This window comes from Triturus cristatus, chromosome 1_1 (assembly GCF_964204655.1).
Source record: "Triturus cristatus chromosome 1_1, aTriCri1.1, whole genome shotgun sequence".
NCBI classification, from domain to species: Eukaryota; Metazoa; Chordata; class Amphibia; order Caudata; family Salamandridae; genus Triturus; species Triturus cristatus.
In genome coordinates this window covers 515,453,641-515,473,647 of record NC_140579.1, presented here as the reverse complement: position 1 = coordinate 515,473,647, position 20,007 = coordinate 515,453,641, and the positions used below count along the sequence as shown (strand labels likewise).

At 47.0% G+C, this 20,007-nt stretch overlaps 1 protein-coding gene across 1 annotated transcript in view; it reads right to left on the bottom strand.

The window, feature by feature from the left end:
* Positions 1-20,007, bottom strand: part of LOC146870513 (uncharacterized) — a 171,953-nt gene that overhangs the window by 83,662 nt on the left and 68,284 nt on the right. The window contains exon 3 of the mRNA XM_085643161.1: positions 14,813-16,942. Coding sequence (XP_085499287.1) covers positions 14,813-16,942 — 2,130 coding nt within the window. The remainder of the gene's footprint in view (positions 1-14,812; positions 16,943-20,007) is intronic.

Sequence of the window (20,007 nt, the reverse complement as noted above, 5' to 3'; positions counted from 1 at the left end):
CAGTGATCCATTTTTGGATGTCATCCCCCTCCTGGTAAAGAAACACTATCCTGCTCAGGTTCCTAGTGTCAAAGGAAGGCTCCCTGATTCTAGGTACACTACTGCTGCCACCATGAGACTCTAGTCCCAAATTCTTCCTAGCCCTCACAACTTCCAGGATCTCTTAGGGCCAGCTGTTCTTGCCTGAGCTTAAGTCAAACTCTCTCAAGTTTGATCAGGTGGTATTCTATCTCTAAAGAGTCCTCTATCTTGCTAGAGATGGAGGTCCCTAGGGAGTTCCCAGAAGCATTGGAATGAGCAGAGGAGAACCTAGACCTCCCCTGTATCCTTTGCACCCTCCCAGGGAGGACAAAGGGAGACCTACCTCTAGAAGAACCCTCTGTCTCATCTGTACTGTTCCCTGGCGAATCAGAGTTCACTAAGGTCGAGTCATCAGTCTCTTCCTGGTCATGCTCAGAATTAGGGTCACTACGGGTAACCCCTCATGACCCATCTTCTGGAGCATTCCCACCCATTTGTCCTGTTCCTCTTACCTATCAGGATTCTGGTGGTCATCTAGGATAATCAGCTCTAAGAGATGCTTAGTGGTGGGGTTACTACCGTTCTTCAACTTTTTAGAGGTACACAGGGTCCTCAGTTCCGTAAACTTGAGACCACCTTATCTAGAGGACTCGGACCCATTGGGTTCCATAAGTAAAGACATGGTGTATAGGTGTAGTGTGGTGTTGCACCTACCTACCGCAGTAGAAACAAAACTTACCAAGATTGGAGAAAGGTTTGTGCTAGACCCTTAACAACCAATCTAAAAGTTCAGTAGAACTTACTTGTCTAAATAAATATTATATGTGCTGAATGCTACGGATGGTTTTTCAATTAATCCACTCCTTGCCTAGCTAGTAAAACAATGCAGGCTTGAATCTCAACCGCTGCACACCAATGTAGGAGGCTGGCTTAGTATATGGTGCCCACTAATTTAAGTGAAGCACCGTACACTAATCCAGGCAACCTGTATGATGATTTTAGTGGTCTTGGACAACCATAGAAAGCTCTCTAAGTGGTAGCTGTGGAGAACAGCCTTCAGGCTCAGTCCAGAAGGAATGTGAAGCAGCTTGTTTTACCAGTACTTATCATATAGTGTAGGTTAAGTGGAAAAGAATAACACAGTGTAGTTATAAAAATATGTACTTATTCTAAACACTCACTAACACATTGCAATATCTGCTATCCAGAGATATAATCACAATACACACAATATTTCAACAATAGAACAGGTAAGTAGCACAAATAGACAGTGGTGTCCAGGGGGATACCAAACCATATACTAAGAAAGTGGAATGCGAACCACGACCTAAGTCGAGACTGGACCCAGAAGAATTAGAAGAGCCGACATCGGATGTCAAGCGCCAGGGGGTCAGTGTCTGATGGAAGCACCAACAAGCCTTGGCAACAGCACCAAACATGGCAGACACAAATGGTGCAGTGTCGGGACCAGCATGGCCCAAGGGACTATCCATGTGCAGGTAAGTCAGAGTGTTCCCCGAGCAAGCAGGAGAGCCCACAGGAGCCAAGGAAGACCCTCAAGAGGACCCACAGGCCGTCGGCACAGGAGTTGTGAGAGGACCTCGAGCAGCTCACCAATTTTGCAGGCCCAAGGTGTAGGGGATGCAGTAAGGACAAAGATCTTGGTAGCAAGAGATGCTAGAGGCTGGAGCTTCTTGGAGCCTGGTGAAGAGAGTCAACAAGCCTTGGCAACGACGAGTCAACGCGGTGCACATGGGTACTGCTCCAGTGGTTCAGACAATGGATACTGACTTCAAACTTGCTGAGAAGACAGTGCAGGCCTCGAGGGATTGTAGAACCACCGCCTGTGTTGCTGAGCCTTTTGGCATCTATAGGACGTCCGGAACAGTAGACCGGTCAGCTTAGTTGCGGTGTCTGCAGATGCAGGGGAGTGACTCTTTTACTCCAAGGGAGATTCCTTTGGGTCTCTTGGATGCCCACAGGACTGGAGAAGAACCTGTATGGAGCACAGGCACAGACGACGCAGAAGACTAGCAGAACGACGAGACCAGGTGCAGCATGAGTCTTCCCGGTGCAGTCTCGCTTTCCAAAGCGAAGTCCAACGAAGTCCAAAGTGCCCAGACGGTTGAAGATGAAGTGGTTTCAGATCTGAATCTTGTCCCACGACGAATCTAAAGAACCACCCACAGGTAAGCCCTTAAGTACCCTAAAAGAAGGGTTGGAACGGTTCAAAGGTCACTCCCAGAGAAGGGACTGGACAGTGGGGAGGATATTCCCATGATGTTGGTCCAGTTTCGCGCCAGAATAGGAGCCAATAGCTCCCTGAACTGTTTCCAACTGGAGTATGCAAAGAGGGCACCAAATGTGCCCTTCAAAGCAGTCTAGTGGTGCTGGCAAGTGCCCCCACCCTGGCCCAATACACTAAGTCCTCTCTGGGAGGTGGTCACACCTCCGTGTAACAGAAAACCTATTTTCCTACCTTCACTTGCTTGAGCTTGGCTGAGCAGCAGGAGAGCAGAATCGTGTCTCTGCTCAGCAGCAGCTATAGCTTGCTGTCCGGGTCTGGAAGACTGGTACCGGGGGCACGGAGGGCTTCCTGGAGGAGCCCCACAGTGCATTGAATCAAACCTCCAAACGGTGTTGGGGTATGATTCCAGCATGTTGGATACCAAACATGCCAGGGTTCGTTATAGCCAGTTTAAAGTTAGCCACCCCGTAATGATGCATGCCCACCCCATGTATCATAAAGGCTGATGCACTTACAACAACTGGAGAATGGACTCTGGGAATTGTAGGGGTGTCCTGCTCATGCAGGGGCACCCTCACACTTATACCCAAGCACCCTGCCTTCAGGATTGAAAAACCTGCTTTAGAGGTGATTTATAGGTTTCTAAGTGTAGTGACCTCAGATATAAGAAAACGTTTATCTGTTGTAAGTGGTGCTAGCACTAGCTAACGCAGGCTGCAATGGCAAGCCTGTAGGCAGAATTTGAGTGGTCTCCCATGGGTGGCAAAATACATGCTTCAGCCCATGGGGGACCCCTGGTGTACCTATGCCCTGGGTACCTTAGTACCATATACTAGGAACTGATAGGCATAAACCATAAGCCAATCTGGGGGGTACCTAAGTACTCAACATGGTCCAATTTAGGGAGGAAACACAGAGACTGGGGTCTTGATTAGCAGGCTCCCAGTCAGACTGGTCAGAAAAACATAATGACACCAGCAAAAAGTCGTGGTAACTATGAAAGCAGATCCTACTTTCCGACACTAGGCATATGACATTTTAACAACACTCAAATCTGTCAGTGATCCACCCTTCATAATCAATACATTTAAACACATTGCATACCATCTAGGGTTACATCTTCGGATTGCACTTCTGTAGGAAGGTGGATATCTGACTATGGTTACCCCCAAATTTTTGCCTAGTGTCTAGCTGGTTTTTCGACTTAGTTGGCCTGAGATCCTGCCATTCAGGATCTCAGCCTGGCTGTTCTCTCTTTAAAATGGACTCCATGTACCCTAGGTACATACCCAATTGGTTGGATCACCCTGTGAGCCCCTGTACCAGTGTACACTAGGTACCCAGGGCATTGCTGTATTTAAGGCCTGCCAGTGGCTGAAGCATGTATTATGCCACCCCAGGCTTGGCCTAACAAATTTGACACAACTGGCTGATCACTCAGCTGGGGTAAGTTGGTGTAACCACCTCTTACTTAGGTGTAGTATACCTATGCCTAACCTTAAATGGGACACATGTTAACCTATAAGTCACTCCTATGGCAGGCCTTAACAATCCTGAAGGCAGAGTGCTTGGTTCCATGTGAGATGGTGCTCTGGCATGAGCTGAGCCTGTCTGCAGTGGTCGGAACAACTTCCTTCTACTGTTTCCAGATATCGTCATACCATATACTCTTAAGTGCATTATGAACCTCGCGGTTAAATGCTATCTTTGGTTTGGCTTTATCAAAACATGTCGAGTAAGGTGTCATACGAATTGGAATACTAACCCCTCGCCAATTCTGGCGACGGGGTTAGCATTCCACCCTTCTAGAGGGACACGACATGTACAGTACCTGAAACCCGGGTAAAATCAGACATAGCCTCAGCTCCACAAAATGGATGCTGCCACCACAGACACAAGTCTGCCCTCCTGCTGCTGGGAGTCCTTCCAGCTTGGGAGGTGTGGACAAAGGGTTTCCTGCCAGGGGAGGTGCGTGCACCACCCCAGACAGGATTTTGTGTATTGGTCAGGTAGGGCTTGAAAGAAACCAGACATGCCTGAGGCTCACAAGGAGCCTCGGTGCATATGCCAGTTCAAACCGGTCCTGGGGCACACCAGCCCTGGACCTGGGGCGAGCTGGACAAAGGATTGGGGGTGTAACCACCCCCCTTCCTGGTCCCACCCTTAGGGAGGGACCTAGCAGGTAGTCCGGCCCCTAGAATCCGCTTAAAGGTAGGAGCTGTGTCCTAAGACTTCAGACATCCTGGAATCAACTTGAAACTAAGAAGAAGACGGGAACTTCGACGCTCTGCCGCACAGAGGACTGAAGCCAATCTCCCCTGTGGTCAGGGAGTGACCACCTTGCTAACGCAAGCACCATCCAGCGAATCAACGTCTGCTTTGCTGCCGCCTCCCGCCGGAGCCCGAGCCCAGAGACTGACATGACCTGGACCTCCAGACCTCTCACCGCCCGATCCACAGTCCCTGAAAAGAGGAGACCCGTGGAGGCAACGAGACACGTGGAGCCAGCCATCTTGAAACGACCACGACAAGCTGCAAGTGCAACAACCGAGGCTCCCTCCAAGTTGTGCTTTGGGATCTGAGAAGCCCAACCCTCGAGCTGCATCTGCACCAAAGGTGAGCCCTCCAGCATCTCCACGATCTGCGTGGGGCCCTTCTGCATTTTGCCACTCGACGCGCCTAACCGGTTGCTGGCCCGCTGGCTAGTGGCCATCTTGGCGACGAACTTCAAGAACTACACCGCTGGTCTGGTTGCTCCAGACTGGCCCTTGCTCCCCTCCAAAGGAGCAGTCCCTCTGACCTTGCTGGTCAGAACCATCAGCTTATTTCGTTTTTCACAACAATTGCTTTTGCCAAGGCTTGTTTGCTTCGATCAAGTCGCCGACACCGCCGACAGCGAGAGCCTGCGTGGGACAGCTCGTGAACCGACTCCTGGACGTCGTCGACCTTCAGGGACCACGTGGCTGCAGAGACAAGCTACACCTTTCTTCCTGTTTGCACCCGACATCGCCTGGTACCCACCTGGTGCCACGCTGGTCACTGGCTAGTGACTGTGAACACTGTCCCCTCTGCTTACAGGTCTTCTAAAACTCCGATCCACTCTTGGATCCACCGCATCCCTTCCGGACCGACCGCCTGCAGCATCTTTGTCCACAGGCTCCATTGAACAGATAGAAGAAACCCGACGCACTTCGAGGCCTATGCACCCGCTTCCTGTGGGTGAGGTAAAGCTGGCACTCCGGTGCCCAAGTGTAGAGAATCATCTCTAGTGTCTGTGTTTCCAATCTTGAGTTCATAGTCCATCCGGAAGATCCTTTTTGCAGTAACTTTGTACTTTTTACGCACCCATTGAAAACCTATGGGAGCACGCGTGTGACTATTTGCTCTGCACACACAACCCGTGGACCTCTTGGTCACTAGCTGAAGTTAGCTCCTTGTAGGCCCAGCGATTCTAGAGGCCCTAGGCCTTTTCCCTTTTCTGTTCGTGGTACTTATACCACTATTTTAGTATATGGTTTGAGCGGCCACCAGGGCCTATCCATATAAAGTGAAACTTCTGTGTATTCTACTGTAATCTTGTTTGACGATTTGTGCTCCTGTGCTCATAAAGAGACTAGGGGTTACTTTGAGAAATAAGTACATATATATTTTGAATATATATCTGTGTGGTGTCCTTTCATTGGTAGAAAAGGGGGTTGCATTTGGTAAAACAGCTGGCTTAACACGCTTCACGAGTTTAGCCTCAAAGACTGCTTAGCCTACGCTACCACTAGGGCAGCTAGTCCGAAAAGGTTGACTTACAACCACACCATAAGGGTTGCTTGGCATGGTACAAGGTGGTCACTTTAACTAGTGAACATCATATACCAGGCCAACTTCTCACATTGGTGAGCAGCGGTTGGATTTGAGCTTGCTGTGTTTTACCATTGTAATCTCTTGGTTACCAATTGAAAGATCACATAGGTACCTATAGGTACATATAAAACAAGATTAGATATACTTAAGTTCTACTGAACTTAGTTGTTGTAGAGCAAAGGGAGTAGCACACCCTGACTACAACTACTAGATAGGTTTAGTAGGTAAACCCAAGTGTAGGTAGATTGCAACACATCCACCCACACTTAAGAGCAATGGCTGGGGCAGAGGGGACCAAGGTACCCATCTCTGTTGAGAGTGACCCCCAGAGGGCACCATCCATCTTTGCTACCCTAAATCAAAATGAGCTCAGGCAGTTGGCAAATATCAGGGGCCTTAAACAGCCCAAGAATCCTACTTCTGCTGAACTCAGAGAGCTTTTACAGGCTGATGAAGATCAGAAAGCTCTCAGGAAAGCCTCCCAGTTAGGCCCCTTAGGGACTGGAACAGGAGGCCCCCCTTCTGAAAATGCTGCTGAGGTACCCCTTTCCAATAGTCACCCCTTAGATGAGATTCATACTACAGAGGATGAAAGTGAGAAGGGTACTGATACAGAAGGTAGTGGGGATGAAGGGAGAACTAGCCCAGTGCCAAGTGTTATACTTGGCCCAGCTAAACTAAGGCTATTGGGGACTGACAATGGGATCATCCCATTGGATCTCCCCAGTGGACTTAACCAGGGGTCTGGGAGGCAAAGGAATCACTCAGGTGAATCTAATGCTTCTCATGCCTCTAGAGGCTCTCAAGGTCACTCCAGGAGAAGGATGACCACCCCTCAGAGGAGGGAACATGAGGCCAGAATGCAGGAAGCTCAGCTGAGAATCAGGAAACAGGAGCTAGAAGTAGCTCTGATGGAAGAGAAACTGAGTAAGGCTAGGCGACCTAAAGAGAGTGGGTCTATACCCACTGGTGGCAGCATTGTCCCTAAGGACAAAGATAGGGTCTTTGATAATAGGAACCTGTCCAAGGTTGTACCCCCTACAAAAGTGGGGATGACATCCACAAATGGATGACTGCTCTTGATAGAGCCTGCAAAGTACAGCAGGTTCCTGAGGACCAGTGGGCAGCAATATTATGGCTCTCCTTTGAAGGTAGAGGCAGAGATAGACTCCTCACTGTTAGAGAGGAGGATGTCAGAAACTACAGAGCCCTGAAGAGTGTCCTGGTTGATGGGTTAGGCTTAACCACTGAACAGTACAGGTTAATGTTCAGAGACACCCAAAAGACACAGACTCAGGACTGGTCTGAATATGTTGAATGTGCCACTAAGGCTTTGGAGGGTTGGTTGCTGGGAAGTAAGGTATCTGATTATACAGGATTGTACAATTTGATGATGAGAGAACAGATTTTAAGTAACTGTCAAAACCAGCTCCTCCATCAACACCTGGTAGACTCAGATTTGACCTCTCCCCAAGAATTGGGAAAGAGGGCAGATAAATGGGTCAGGACCAGGATCAGGCCTAAGAATCAGGGTGGTGACCAAAAGAAGGATACCACCAAACCTCAAGAGAAGGGTGGGGATAAAGCAAAAGAGAAATCTTCCTCAGGGCCCCAAAACTCCACACAGGGTGGTGGGTCCCAAGCTCCCTCCTCTACCACAGGTAAAAAGCCTTACTGCCATGAATGTAAAATTCCTGGGCGTTGGAAAACTGACAGCAGTTGCCCAAAGGCTAAAAACAAAACTGTTCCTCCAATTACTCCTGTCACACCACCTATTACTGTCAGCAGTAATCCCCCAGGTGGTGGGAGTGCCCCCAAAAATTTGGGTGGGTTTACTTGGGGAACACAGGGGGACCCTGGCTTAGCCAATTCCCCTACAGCAACTACTCTTGTCTGTGATGGTGGCATGGGGTTTGCCAACTTCACTGCCTGTCCCAACATTCTGGGTAGGTATAGACAGGAGCCCTACATCAATGGTACAAAAGCTGAGGCCTACAGAGACACTGGAGCTAGTATCACTATGGTGGCCCATTGGCTAGTTCCCTCTGAGCAGCTTTTGCCTGGTTTCTCCTACCAGGTGACCAACATTGATGGCAAACAGAACAGTCATCCCATGGCAGAGGTATGTCTCAGCTGGGGAGGGGTCACTGGCCCTAAAAGGGTGGCAGTGTCCCCAACCTTGCCTGTAGACTGCTTACTGGGGAATGACTTAGAACTCTCAGCTTGGGCTGGAGTTGAACAAGACACCCATTCTAAAATGGTAGGCCTTTCACAAAAGGGTAGTGGGGTTGTGCCATTCACAACCCCTGTCCAAGTAGATTTCCTCCCTGGAAAGGTTGGAAGGGCAGTGGTAGCCACAGCCCAGGCACAGACAGACTTCCCTGTAGAGACTGGCAGAGCTGTGACAGTCACAGCTCAAACACAAACTGAGTGCCCCCCTGAAAAGGTTGGCAAGGCTGTAATGGTCTCAGCCTATACTCAGACTGACATAGGTGTAGTGAAGCCTGAAACTATGGATCACTTCACACAAACAGAGAGTAGTGGGGAGGAAGAAAAGTCTCCCTCTCCCCAGACATTAGGAAAAGATCAGCCTCCTCAGGGATCTGACCTCACCCCTTGTGAAGGAACTGCCCCAGAGGTAGCCAGGCCTGGCCTGGCAGAGCCTCTGATGCCAGTGGCCCCTTCCAAGGTGGGACCCAGTCTGGTGCAGGTAGCCTGCCTCTCTCTACCCTGCCTCAGTCAGCCCAGGGCTGCAGAGGTCAGGGAGGCCAGTGGACCCCCAGAGGGCCCCTGTCCACAAGAACCCCCCCCATCAAAAGAATGAGGATTGCCTGGCTAGTAGCCCTAGTCAGGTGATGGGTAAAAACATTCCTGAGGGATCTCCTTTACAGGTAGTTAGGGACCTCCCCCAGAGGGATTCTGTTGGGCACAGGCAAACATTGGACCTTAGGGCCCCAAACCTGACCTGTCCCTCCAGTAAGCCCACAAAAGGGACCCAGCCTCCAGCTTTAGGTAGCCAGAGGCTGACCCTGAGAGCACAGTGCAACTCAGTTAAGGAAAGAAAGGCATCCATGGTGGAGGATGATTGGAGGAAGCTGAGGCCTCACTTTGAGGACACTCACTTCAGTACTCCATCTCAACACCAGCCTTTTACTTTGCCAAGACACACCAAAGGTAGAGATTCCCTATGGTGGAGACCCTCTGATACCCTTAGGGTGAGGGATTGCTTAGTGGACCATGAGACAGGGGGTAACCATGCCAGTGCTGGTTCCTCCTTATATGGCCACTTGGGCAATATAGGCTTACCTGGTCAAGGTCAGCCTTATCTCCCTTCGTTTGGGGGGGGGTTGTGTAGGAAGGTGGATATCTGACTATGGTTACCCCCAAATTTTTGCCTAGTGTCTAGCTGGTTTTTCGACTTAGTTGGCCTGAGATCCTGCCATTCAGGATCTCAGCCTGGCTGTTCTCTCTTTAAAATGGACTCCATGTACCCTAGGTACATACCCAATTGGTTGGATCACCCTGTGAGCCCCTGTACCAGTGTACACTAGGTACCCAGGGCATTGGTGTATCTAAGGCCTGCCAGGGGCTGAAGCATGTATTATGCCACCCCAGGCTTGGCCTAACAAATTTGACACAACTGGCTGATCACTCAGCTGGGGTAAGTTGGTGTAACCACCTCTTACTTAGGTGTAGTATACCTATGCCTAACCTTAAATGGGACACATGTTAACCTATAAGTCACTCCTATGGCAGGCCTTAACAATCCTGAAGGCAGAGTGCTTGGTTCCATGTGAGATGGTGCTCTGGCATGAGCTGAGCCTGTCTGCAGTGGTCGGAACAACTTCCTTCTACTGTTTCCAGATATCGTCATACCATATACTCTTAAGTGCATTATGAACCTCGCGGTTAAATGCTATCTTTGGTTTGGATTTACCAAAACATGTCGAGTAAGGTGTCATACGAATTGGAATACTAACCCCTCGCCAATTCTGGCGACGGGGTTAGCATTCCACCCTTCTAGAGGGACACGACATGTACAGTACCTGAAACCCGGGTAAAATCAGACATAGCCTCAGCTCCACAAAATGGATGCTGCCACCACAGACACAAGTCTGCCCTCCTGCTGCTGGGAGTCCTTCCAGCTTGGGAGGTGTGGACAAAGGGTTTCCTGCCAGGGGAGGTGCGTGCACCACCCCAGACAGGATTTTGTGTATTGGTCAGGTAGGGCTTGAAAGAAACCAGACATGCCTGAGGCTCACAAGGAGCCTCGGTGCATATGCCAGTTCAAACCGGTCCTGGGGCACACCAGCCCTGGACCTGGGGCGAGCTGGACAAAGGATTGGGGGTGTAACCACCCCCCTTCCTGGTCCCACCCTTAGGGAGGGACCTAGCAGGTAGTCCGGCCCCTAGAATCCGCTTAAAGGTAGGAGCTGTGTCCTAAGACTTCAGACATCCTGGAATCAACTTGAAACTAAGAAGAAGACGGGAACTTCGACGCTCTGCCGCACAGAGGACTGAAGCCAATCTCCCCTGTGGTCAGGGAGTGACCACCTTGCTAACGCAAGCACCATCCAGCGAATCAACGTCTGCTTTGCCGCCGCCTCCCGCTGGAGCCCGAGCCCAGAGACTGACAAGACCTGGACCTCCAGACCTCTCACCGCCCGATCCACAGTCCCTGAAAAGAGGAGACCCGTGGAGGCAACGAGACACGTGGAGCCAGCCATCTTGAAACGACCACGACAAGCTGCAAGTGCAACAACCGAGGCTCCCTCCAAGTTGTGCTTTGGGATCTGAGAAGCCCAACCCTCGAGCAGCATCTGCACCAAAGGTGAGCCCTCCAACATCTCCACGATCTGCGTGGGGCCCTTCTGCATTTTGCCACTCGACGCGCCTAACCGGTTGCTGGCCCGCTGGCTAGTGGCCATCTTGGCGACGAACTTCAAGAACTACACTGCTGGTCTGGTTGCTCCAGACTGGCCCTTGCTCCTCTCCAAAGGAGGAGTCCCTCTGACCTTGCTGGTCAGAACCATCAGCTTATTTCGTTTTCCACAACAATTGCTTTTGCCAAGGCTTGTTTGCTTCGATCAAGTCGCCGACACCGCCGACAGTGAGAGCCTGCGTGGGACAGCTCGTGAACCAACTCCTGGGCATCGTCGACCTTCAGGGACCACGTGGCTGCAGAGACAAGCTACACCTTTCTTCCTGTTTGCACCCGACATCGCCTGGTACCCACCTGGTGCCACGCTGGTCACTGGCTAGTGACTGTGAACACTGTCCCTTCTGCTTACAGGTCTTCTACAACTCCTATCCACTCTTGGATCCACCGCATCCCTTCCGGACCGACCGCCTGCAGCATCTTTGTCCACAGGCTCCATTGAACAGATAGAAGAAACCCGACGCACTTCGAGGCCTATGCACCCGCTTCCTGTGGGTGAGGTAAAGCTGGCACTCCGGTGCCCAAGTGTAGAGAATCATCTCTAGTGTCTGTGTTTCCAATCTTGAGTTCATAGTCCATCCGGAAGATCCTTTTTGCAGTAACTTTGTACTTTTTACGCACCCATTGAAAACCTATGGGAGCACGCGTGTGACTATTTGCTCTGCACACGCAACCCGTGGACCTCCTGGTCACTAGCTGAAGTTAGCTCCTTGTAGGCCCAGCAATTCTAGAGGCCCTAGGCCTTTTCCCTTTTCTGTTCGTGGTACTTATACCACTATTTTAGTATATGGTTTGAGCGGCCACCAGGGCTTATCCATATAAAGTGCAACTTCTGTGTATTCTACTGTAATCTTGTTTGACGATTTGTGCTCCTGTGCTCATAAAGAGACTAGGGGTTACTTTGAGAAATAAATACATATATATTTTGAATATATATCTGTGTGGTGTCCTTTCATTGGTATAAAAGGGGGTTGCATTTGGTAAAACAGCTGGCTTAACACGCTTCACGAGTTTAGCCTCAAAGACTGCTTAGCCTACGCTACCACTAGGGCAGCTAGTCCGAAAAGGTTGACTTACAACCACACCATAAGGGTTGCTTGGCATGGTACAAGGTGGTCACTTTAACTAGTGAACATCATATACCAGGCCAACTTCTCACAACTTCCATATCAAACAAATTAATAGAATCTTCTGAAAGGAGTGACCCTCCCCGGGAGCCACCGTGTACCAGGGTTGGTGCCGATGCCAGTCCAGGATCTGGCTTCGTCCAGTCACTACGGTATTGGGATGCCCATTGAAGTATTTTTTTTCAACAAACCACTAAACATTAAATCACAGATAGCAGGGACAGCAAATCAGGGAGGCAGAAAGCCATCCCATCACAAAGGATAATGCATAATAGAGGACCTTAAAAGACAAGCTAAAAAGTAGCGATAACGCATCCCTAAAACAATTTTAAAAAGTTACAAACTAGCTCTGTGCATACGCCGGCTTACCTATGTTATTTAGGGAGTAGGAGGGAGATTTCTTTATTAAATGAGTAGGTTTCTGTAGACTTTTGTCACTTACATTTCTCTAATTCCACATCCCTGTTAAAGGATTCATGGTTACTTAAAAAAAAAGCAAATTCATTGAAGAGGCAAGTCCTCTGCTAAGCACTACCTTCACCAAAACAAACAAATTAAGAAAAATGTAAATGGGGAGGCAGGTCAAGCAGATGCACCAGGGCGTGCAAGATTTTTTTAAATTCAGAATCACCTCTCATTTTCACCATCTCTCTCGCCAAATCTACTGCTAAGGTATGAATGATCACTGCTAAAAGGGAAGTTAAGACTGCCACTGGGAAATATTTAAAACATACTCACCAACTGGAAGTAAGAAACACCAGTGAGACTGAATCTGAGCAATATAATGTATCTTAAACTCAATATTCAATTTTTCTCAGGGTCAGACCCAAAGGTCATGTTTGTAGGTGCATGGTATTTCTATCGCGTGAACCTAGACAAAAGCAGAGGAGTGTTGTACAGGGTCCCAGACAAGCATAAAGTCTACAATTGATAGGGGACGTATGTAAGTTGTGTGCGGCTAATGCATTGTGATATAGTGTTCATTCAAGAGGTGAGTCTTTACCTCTTTCCTACAGTAGCGGTACTGATGATTGTTGCTTCAGATTCTGGATACATAGACGGAAAACACAAGTTGCTGTGATTTCAATTTTTTTTAACACTTTCTAATGTGCAGTTTGATGGAGGCCTGGCTGCGAGTGTGCTGAGAACCACCAGAGAAGGTGAGCTTGTCTGTAAGATAAGTGAAAGTGCTGGTCACTACGACTTTTTATAACATTGGAATGTTGGGAGCTCCATTGAAAAAATTGAGTGCTCTGGGCTTCTAATGACCAGTAGAAGCCAGGAACTGCAACATTCCAATGTTGTCGTTCACAGCTGAACAAAGGCCTCATGGAGCCAAGGGGATTTCAATCCCCTCGGGCTCCGTAAGTCCTTTGTTTTATTTTTAGAACATTCTGCCCTCTAGCTGGAAAATGTTCTAATAGTCTGTTGGCCCTCTATAGCTGGGCTATACTGGCATTAAAGTCCCTTTCCCTTGATAAAGGCACTTGCCTTTGGCTCGGGCCTTTAACGCCAGAGCAGGACTTTAATAGCCGGTATTGCCCACTATGGCAGACTATAAAGCTATAGTATATGATGTCGCACTTTTGAAGAATTACAGGAATAGAACAAATTGTAGTGGCCGGCTCTGCCTCGCGCTGTTAGAGCGCGAGGCGTACATTCTGTGTCTCGCGCTGTTCGCGATGACGCGGCATTTGACAGTTATGACAGTTGGGGATTTTTGACTTTCGCCACCTTGTTACTATTCCACCAGTCTTTACCATTGACTCGAACAGCATTACCACACACTTTATCTACAACCACAATCTCCCCATACTTGGCTTCTCCTTTCCTTACAAAACCTGGTTTCTTTATTCTGATCCTGTCTCCCACAGTAAATTCTCTGATCTTAACGCGCTTTCTTTCATCGAAGTACTCCTTTTGTTAGAGCGCGAGGCAGAGCCGGCCACTACACAAATGTTTGTGTTAAATGAAAACATTATCTTTTCTGCATGCACCGTGTATTTTCCCCACTCCCGAATCCCTGCTGAACAACGTAGGAATGCCTATCATGTGTGCCTGAAAAAGTAAACTTAGGTCACCGTTAAAAGTGGCTGGTGTTTTCTGATCCATGAGGAAATCTGTTTGAGCACGAACCAGAATTAGAAGTGATGGAGAGCTTATCATATCCAGTAATTATTTGGGAGTGTAAGCACCATCATCTCTGTTATTGGGGGGAACTCAGAAGAGGGGCTATTTATTTTGCCTGCTAAACTATGAACATAATAGCGTGTTGGATTTTGTCTGGTGTGATAAATAATGCATGCCCATCTGCATACCATCTGGAGCACTCATATTGAGGCTGAGCAGAAATTACAGCTCAGGGACTGAGGTGGTGCAGGGTTTTCAGGGTGTTGATGGTTGCCTTAAGTGAACAGTAGCTCATTCCCAGAGCAGTAATTCTTTTCAAGAAAAGATGAACATTAATTCTGCATTGCTATTTTAATTATAGAAAGATAGTTCGACTGAAATCCCAGCATGTATAACAAATGTGAGCATGGCATTTTATGAGAAACTATCAAAAAGTCAGCATGCGTTTATTATTTGGTCTTACCTTATTAAAGTATTTAAATCTAGAATTACCTTTCTGGTGTCTGCAGAGCTTTCATTAATGTACATTCTCCATGACGAGTCCCATGCTCCAGTTTCTCTTTCACTGAATAACTTCATCAATAAGCCAGTTTTAGAAACTAGATTTTCACAAGCCGCTCTCAAATTTGGCTTTGAACACTCCATTTTAAGGATTCGAATGACATGGCAAATTAAGGCCCGCACTTCTTTATTCGGAATGAGAGATTCTAGCTGTGCGTTCAGCTGCATTTCAAACAAGGAACTGTCCCTTTCCACGCTTGTTTCTGTTACATTGATATCTGGCCTAAGTTTGCGACCTGTTCTGTTCGCAATATTTAAACCTGATAGAATGCCATCGTCTGCAGCTCCAAATGGTCTTGTATTTTCTATAACTTTAGTATTTGCAAGAAACTGTTCATTGTTACTCTGCAGCAATTTATTTAATATCATCTTGTTCCACTCTGTCTCAGAAAAACTTTGGTTTTGCATGTCCGCACTGGATTCATTAAGATTGGCACTGACGTTTGTGACCAGAATAATAGATTGAATAAGAGTGACACCGGCTTCTCCAGGTCTCAGAACGTGTTCCTCAGGTCTCTGAACTTGATCCCCCGGTCTCTGAACTTGTTCCCCAGGTTTTTGAATTTGTTCCCGAGGTCTCTGAACTTGTTCCCCTGGTCTCTGAATTTGTTCCCCAGGTCTCTGAACTTGTTCCCCTGGTCCCTGAACTTGTTCCCCAGGTCTCTGAACTTGTTCCCGAGGTCTCTGAATTTGTTCCCCCGGTCTCTGAACTTGTTCCCCTGGTCTCTGAACTTGTTCCCCAGGTTTCTGAACTTGTACCCCTGGTCTCTGAACTTGTTCCCCAGGTCTCTGAACTTGTTCCCCAGGTCTCTGAATTTGTTCCCCAGGTCTCTGAACTTGTTCCCCAAGTCTCTGAACTTGTTCCCCGAGTCTCTGAACTTGTTCCCCTGGTCTCTGAACTTGTTCCCCTGGTCTCTGAACTTGTTCCCCTGGTCTCTGAACTTGTTCCCCAGGTGGCGTTACAGAGTTTGGTTTACAACTGGTTTGTGGTGAAAACTGTAGGGGCAGCGTCCTTCCCTGCGACAGGATCGCTCTAGGGGCAATGGTGCTAGGGGTGGTGCTGTTGGCGCTCAGTCTGGGCACCACAGAAGGGTGTGAGGAACTCATGCCAGGAGTGCTTGCTGGTATTGTGAAAAGGAGTAATGTGCTACTGCTCACTAAGGATAAATAAGAAAATACTTCACCGTTATCCTCAGTGTTATTATTGTCTAAATTCTGAAAAGGAGATTCATCATTGGTATTCAGTACCAATGTAACAAGTGCAATAGGAACATTTCTTCGCCTCCTTTTCAATGTAGCTTTGTTTTTCCCTTTTTCCGATTGACTTTGCAAATTTTGAATTTGGCACTGCTTTCTGACACATTCGCCTACTGTTCCTTGCCAGACATTCCAGTTGCCTTTTTCAATGATGTTCCCTTCAAAGGGTGAGATTATTGTTTTGGACCTTGTGTTCATTACAATTCTCATTCTATCGCCACCCTGGAGTCCAGCCTGGAGGGAATTTTGTACTTTATCTAGATATTCTGTTGTTGTTTGTGGGGTTGACAAAGTTTCACGCAATAGACTCCTGCTGTTCTGTTCTGTTGCTATAGGGGGTGTCTTTTGAATATCCGAAGACAGTAAACTCCACAAAAAAGACAGTTTCTTCAGATCATTTTTGTCAGCCCAGCGCAGGTTAAAAGTCTTTGACAAGACTAAAGGCCCACCAGCTTGGTCTTTCCCAGTTGAGTCACTGGATCTGGGCAGTCCATATTTTTCCAAGTTCCTTGCCGTAAACATATCCGGTTTCTCATAATCCGGCATACTTTTAGGAAACAAATCATTTACTCCCCCAAGAAGGTTTACTTCCTCATTGAAATTAACCTGGACTACAGGATGATAATAATTGGAAGAAAGCTCCATTAAGTTCTCTCCACTGTTCATTAGTGATGGCTGTTCAGGCTCTAACTGCAATATGACCGTAGAGTTCATTCTCTTGGATTGCAAAGTTTTCAAGAATTCGTCGTCTGTCATAGGCGATGTTTTGGCAGCTTCTGCTCCAGAAAGAAAAAAAACGAAAGCCTTTAAGACAATCGCATTAGAAATAATGAAGACTTGCAAACTAGTAAGCAAGAATTGTAATATTACTTCAGTGACTGAATTCTTAGTTAACTTCTGCAGGGTTCGCCATATTATCAGCTAAAGTCAGTTACACTTTCATTTAATAATGTGTTGATGATTTACCACAATTTACAAAAGATCAACAATATACCTCTATCTGTCAACTTAATCATTATTTGGACAAGCTCACGGACAACGCCAAGCAGGTCTGGCTTGTTATGTTTGTTGTATGCAGTATTGTCATTTAATTGTACAATATATTTGAACTGTAATGTAGACATTTATGCCACGTAGTGAAAATAAATAAATAAATGTGTAGTATATGCATACATTTATAAATGCAAAGGAGAAATTAGATCCCGTATTATTATCACAGTACAACTACACTGACTTGAGAAAACACTGCTTAATTCCCCATAGTTCCATTGTAGAATACATTTTCAAAAGAAATCAAATGAGGACGCATATATAGCTTAGCTATTGTATAACACGCTCTGGTTATATTTAACTAACTTTGTTTATAACTAATGTACATGAAAAATAACATGACATACAGATTAAATGCAATTCGCAGCATGTGATATCTTCTTTTCTTTCCACGGTATATTCGTTTAGGCAATACAACCAATGAACGATTAATAGTAACCCCCCTAGACCAATCCGATAAACAAGTTCGTTGCTCAATCCAAACGCACTTCCCTTTTACACCACTACCTGATTAGTTACACGCACCCAGGTGTTTCAAACTCAAGCCATGGAGGCTAAATGTTGCAGCAAGCAATACAGACAACTGTTTCTCCACAGCTGTAAGAACAGTGACTGAGGGTACGGAAGGGCGTCAGTAAACTCTGCCACGTGGCCAGGGCCGTTTCTAGGTGTTTTGCCACCCTAGGCGAGAATTGAAAAATGCCGCCCCCTCCCTTTTACTACTATCACTCTCTCCCCTTGTCATTCAGGCTAGAAGAATTAATGCATTAGATGTAAAATAACTTGTATTCAACATTAAGCAATAAAACACATCAAACATTAAATAACTAAATAAGCACTGTTCATGATATTTTATTTTGTTTTTAAATTTCTCTCTTCTAACTTCAATTGTGTTTTGGGTTCTTTCTCTTAATCCAATGGTACCTTAATTGCCTTTATTTTAGCAAAGTCTTTAAGAAGATCTCTAATATCAAGCTGGTAAGCCACGGGTGAGGTAATATGTGTGATCTTAATAGGTAATGATTGAAAATAGGTAAAAGTAAATTCAGCATCAAAATTAGAAACACATTTAACCACTACCTTTTTCACCATTGCAGCAGATAAGTACAGGGTTTGCCCCTAGCAGAATGTGAGGTAGATGGAAATTCATCATTCTACAGAGGCGTTAGTATGAATGAGGTATTGAACCGTAGCATGGGATTTGAAGATTGTTCATATTGCAGACCTATTCTACAGACGCGAATACAACAAGGGTCAGGTTCAGAGTTTGAGCAGCAGAGTATCATCCCTCCGCTGCTGATTTTGCAACTCTGCATGCTGGCAGAGGGAATGTTGCCATATTTTGACATGCCCCCTAGGAAGGCGTAAATCACCCGGATGGATTCCTGCTAAAATGAGCAAACCTACCTGCCTGCGGAATTTCTAGCAATGGCTGAAAGTCTGTGGCAGAATTTCCACCAATGTGTGTAGTCGCTACAAATGCACCTCTGATGATAAATTACATTATTTACACCCATATTCCCCATACCATGGTCTCCCCATGAGGCTCCCATGAGATGAGTGCATACACAAACTTTTTCTTCCCGTTCCTGCCAGGTATACATTGTGGATAATATGGAAGAGAGGACAGCAAGGCGTGCTTACTGTTGGGGTGTGGGGAGTGCTAGTGAAGAGGGCGCTGCCGTCCAGGGGAGCAGGGTCGACCGGACTGCAGAAGTTTTAACTGAGATGTAGATGTTTAGAGTCTGTTAGAGTCTGGGGCAGTGAGGCAGGAAGGCAGGAAGGTTACCATACGTAGGTGCCACAGCACTTGCTTTGGAACTAGCACCCACGGAGGAGTTTGGTATAGTAGTGTTTCACTGGGTTGCTGTGGTGCCAAATACACGTATCGAGGATTTCCTGTCGGCTCAGCGCAAGCAGTGTAGTTATTCTACTTGCTGATCCTTCAGATGAAGCAGGTATCGACACTGAATCGTAAATAGCCAGTGCTGTCACGCCCCTGCCCTGCCCACCGGCCCCTCAAAAGGCAGCAGATAAATTAAATCGGTGACACGTAGTGGGACCAGTGCGGCTCCTACCGGGACCCGCGGAGCCCCATTGCGTCATGCTCAGTTCTTGACATAGCCAAGAAATCTCAAAGTGTAGGTACTTGGTATCTCAGAATACCGGTTTGCTTCTGAGAAGTGCAGGTACTCTCGTGCTAAAAAGCATTGCATCACTGCTAAGAAGTGCAGGTGCTCTCCCCTTCAAATTAATGAAGTGTGGGTGCTCGGTGCCTGTAAGTATCTGCCCATTTGAAGCACTGGATGGTGAACAGTTCTACACACCCAGCTAGTGTCTTGCGAATTTAAACGTCTTTTACTTCGTTCCCGGAGAAACACACGAGAGTAGACAAACTGAATATATCCTGAGCTTTGTCCACAATTATTCAGAGTCCTTAATGAATCAACATTGAAAAGATCTTCTTATATCTTCTTTTATTTCAGATCAACTTCTCCAACAACAGTACTAGCCGCCAACACGTGTTTCGTCTTATGTGGTGTAGGCTACAGACTTCCTCAGGGCTAATGCTATAAAGTGATCCAAACGACCTAGGAAGGTCAAGGCGTAACCGCTATGTCAAGTTCCAAAATTGATCGTAATCCTGTGACGAGAGAGAACAAATATATAGCCTCTCCACTTTTCTTATCTTTCCATAAGTAACGGCATCGCGTGTAGCATCGAAGAAAAATTGGCATCATATCCTTTGAGCTATTTAAAATTTGAATTGATCATTTCACAACTCTGCACAATTTTTACCCAGCCATCCATTCCGTGAA